The 3,320-nt window shown below is 56.0% G+C and overlaps 1 protein-coding gene across 3 annotated transcripts; it reads left to right on the forward strand.

Moving 5' to 3' along the window:
• Positions 1 to 1,592: 1,592 nt before the first annotated feature.
• LOC116652650 lies at positions 1,593 to 3,314 on the forward strand. Of its 3 annotated transcripts, none has more exons than XM_032441731.1 (2): positions 1,593 to 2,174; positions 2,265 to 3,314. In XM_032441731.1, exon 2 carries the CDS (start codon positions 2,617 to 2,619, stop codon positions 3,277 to 3,279), a length of 663 nt encoding a protein of 220 aa, XP_032297622.1. In that variant the 5' UTR covers positions 1,593 to 2,174; positions 2,265 to 2,616; the 3' UTR covers positions 3,280 to 3,314. The 3 variants fall into 3 exon arrangements, with proteins under 3 accessions (XP_032297622.1, XP_032297621.1, XP_032297623.1); XM_032441730.1 differs by having other exon boundaries at positions 1,593 to 2,108; positions 2,175 to 3,314; XM_032441732.1 differs by having other exon boundaries at positions 1,593 to 2,108.
• The last annotated feature ends 6 nt before the right edge of the window (positions 3,315 to 3,320 follow it).

A 3,320-nucleotide genomic window follows, 5' to 3' on the forward strand; every position in this document is an offset into this window, starting at 1 on the left:
CAACAAAGCGTGAATGGGGGCAGGGGGGGGGTTTAAATATCAGCGGGGGGGGTTAAATAAGTCGGGGGATGGGGAGTTTAAATAAGGGGGGGGGTCAGCGCAGCTTAGAATAAGGAGGGGGGTGCTCCGATGCACGAGGAAGGCACTTTTTGCACTTCGTGCCACACGGGTGTGTTGACACTGAGTGGCTGCACCCCCCCCCCCTTTAATAGACGCCCCCCCATTGATAACAGCTCCCCCCATTATTAAAAGGCCCCCCCATCATGATAAGACCCCCCCCCCATTATAAGCCCCGCCCATTAGTAACGCCTCGCATTATAGCCCCCCCATTATAAAGCCCCCCCCCCCCCATTGTCAGCTCGTCCCCCTATATATTAGCCCCCCCCACCATTATGAAGCCCCCGCCCCCTGTATAAGCCCATCCCCCCATTATATAAGACCCCCATTATAGCCCCCCCCATTATTAAACCCCCCCCCTTATAAGTCTCTGCCCCATATAGTAATTTCCAGCCCTTATAAGCCCCCCATTATAAAGCCCCCCCCAATTATAAACACCCCCCCATTATAAAGCCCCCACCATTATAAGCCCCCCCCATTATAAACCCCCCCCATTACAAGCCACCCCCCCCCCATTACAACGCCCCCCCCTTCATTATTTAGCCCCCCATTATTAAAAGCCCCCCTTATAAGCCACCGCCGACCCATTATAAAGACCCCCCGAATTATAATAGAACCCCCCCCTATTATAGAAGACCCCTCCATGTATTAATCCCCCCCATTATATGCCCCCCCCCCCATGGTCCCCCCCCTTCAATTTATAACCCCCCCCTGTATAAGCCACCACCCATTATTCGAAACCCCCCCGCCCATTATAGAACCCCCCATTATAAACCCCCCATTGATAACCGCCCCCCTTATAAGCCTCCCCCCACTTATAAGCCCACCCCCCCCCCCCTTATAGCCCGCCCACATTATAGAAGCCCCCCCATATAAGGAACCCCCCCCATTCATAAGCCCTATATAGGCCCCCCATTATAATTCCCCCCCATTATAAACCGAGGCCCCCCCTCATTGTAGCCCATTCCCCACTTATAAGCCACCCCGCCACATTATAAGCCCCCCCCCCGATTCGTATAACCCCCCCTTATACAAGCCCCTCCACCATATTATAGAGACCCCCCCCCATTAATATAAAGACCCCCCCTATATATAAAGCCCCCCCATTAGAAATGCGCCCCCCTAATATAAGACCCCCCCCATTATGTACGACAGACCCCTCCTCATTAATAAAGGGGACCACCCCAGTTAGTAAAGCCCAACCCCCATGGTGTCCCCCCCCCCTTTCAGTTATAGCCCCCCCCTTATTTAAACCCCCCCACTCATTAAAGCCCTCTCATAAACTCCCCCCCAATTAACATTAAGGCGCCCCCCATTTATTAAAGCCCTTCCCCTTTATAGCCCCCCCAATTATAAAGCCCCCCCTTGTAAAAGCCCCACCCATTATAAAAAGCCCCCCCTATATATAATCCCCATCCCCTCCTGCGTCCCCCCCCTTCATTTATAGCCCCCCCCATATCTCTCTCCCCCTCATTTCCCCCCCCCTTTCTGCTGCCCCTCCCCACTAGGAAAGCCGTAATTATTGGGGGGGGGTCTTCGACTCGGGACCCCCCCCATAAACGCTTCCGTATCAGGGATGACCACCCTGAGCCCCATAGGGAGGACAAAGGGGTACGGATATGGGGTGTACGGTAACCGATATGTGGGGCCTGAAGGACGGGCTGGGTTGGGGGTCGACCTCAATGGGGTGGGGGGGGGTTTAGGACCCCCTCGCCCCCCACCTTGGTCATCCGGACCCCCAGGCCGGGCAAGGAGAGCCAATGGGTGCTCCTGGGGGGGGTATGGGGGTCCTATGGGGGCTACGGTGTCACTTATGGGGTCACGCGGAGTCGTGGTGTTGGCCCACACTGGGGTGGCTACTGGGGTGGTTGTTGTGTCACCCGGAGCCGTCAATGGGGCAGCTATGGGGCAGGGGGGGACAGCGGGAATGGGGGCAGGGGGGGTGCCAGGTCCTGGTTGGACAGTGTGAATGGGGTTAATGGTGGTGCCAGGTCCTGGTTGGGCATTGTGACATGGGGTGACGGTGTTGCCAGGTCGTGGTTGTACACCGTCACCAGGTCCTGGTTGTACACCGTCACCATGAATGGGGTTCATGGTGTTGCCAGGTCCTGGTTGGACATTGTGACATGGGGTGACGGTGTTGCCAGGTCCTGGTTGGACACCGTCACCATGAATGGGGTTAATGGTGTTGCCAGGTCCTGGTTGTACACCGTGACTGGGGGTGGTGGTGTCACCGTGACCCGGCATGGCTTTGTCACCGGTACCGGGTGTTGTTTTGTCACCAGGACCCGGTGTGATGGTGTCAATGGGACCCAATGGCACTTTGTCACCGTGACCTGGTGTCATTTTGTCACCGTGACCTGGTGTGATGGTGTCACTGTGATCAGGTCTGATGGTGTCAATGTGACCCGGTGTTGGTCTGTCACCGTGACCAGGTATGACGGTGTCACCATGACCCAGTGTTGGTTTGTCACCATCACCTAATGCCACTTCGTCACCATGACCTGTTATCACTTTGTCCCCATACCCCGGTGTGACGGTGTCACCATGACCCGCTGTTGTTCTGTCCCCATACCCCGGTGTGACGGTGTCACCATGACCTGTTATCACTTTGTCACCATGACCCGATGTGATGGTGTCACCATGACCTGGTATCACTTTGTCACCAGGACCTGGTATCACTTTGTCACCAGGACCTGGTGTTGTTCTGTCACCGTGACCCAATGCCCCTTTGTCACCGTGACCCGATGTGATGGTGTCACCATGACCAGGTCTGATGGTGTCACCATGACCTGGTGTCACTTTGTCACCAGGACCCGGTGTCATTTTGTCACCGTGACCCAATGCCGCCCTGTCACCATGACCTGGTATCACTTTGTCACCAGGACCCGGTGTGACGGTGTCACCATGACCTGGTATCACTTTGTCACCAGGACCCGGTGTTGCTCTGTCACCATGACCAGGTCTGACGGTGTCACCACAACCCAATTGCACTTTGTCACCATGACCCGGTGTGACGGTGTCACCAGGACCCAGTGTCACTCTGTCACCACAACCCAATTGCACTTTGTCACCGTGACCGAGTGTGACGGTGTCACCATGACCTGGTGTGACGGTGTCACCATGACCTGGCATCACTTTGTCACCACGACCCGGTGTTAGTCTGTCACCACAACCAGCTGTGACGGTGTCACCACGACCCA

This window comes from Coturnix japonica, unplaced genomic scaffold (assembly GCF_001577835.2).
Source record: "Coturnix japonica isolate 7356 unplaced genomic scaffold, Coturnix japonica 2.1 chrUnrandom516, whole genome shotgun sequence".
NCBI classification, from domain to species: domain Eukaryota; kingdom Metazoa; phylum Chordata; class Aves; order Galliformes; family Phasianidae; genus Coturnix; species Coturnix japonica.

What these genes read in the sequence shown, in the direction of transcription:
- LOC116652650 (XM_032441731.1), top strand. Translation starts at nt 2,617, where the DNA reads ATGACCTGTTATCACTTTGTCCCCATACCCCGGTGTGACGGTGTCACC.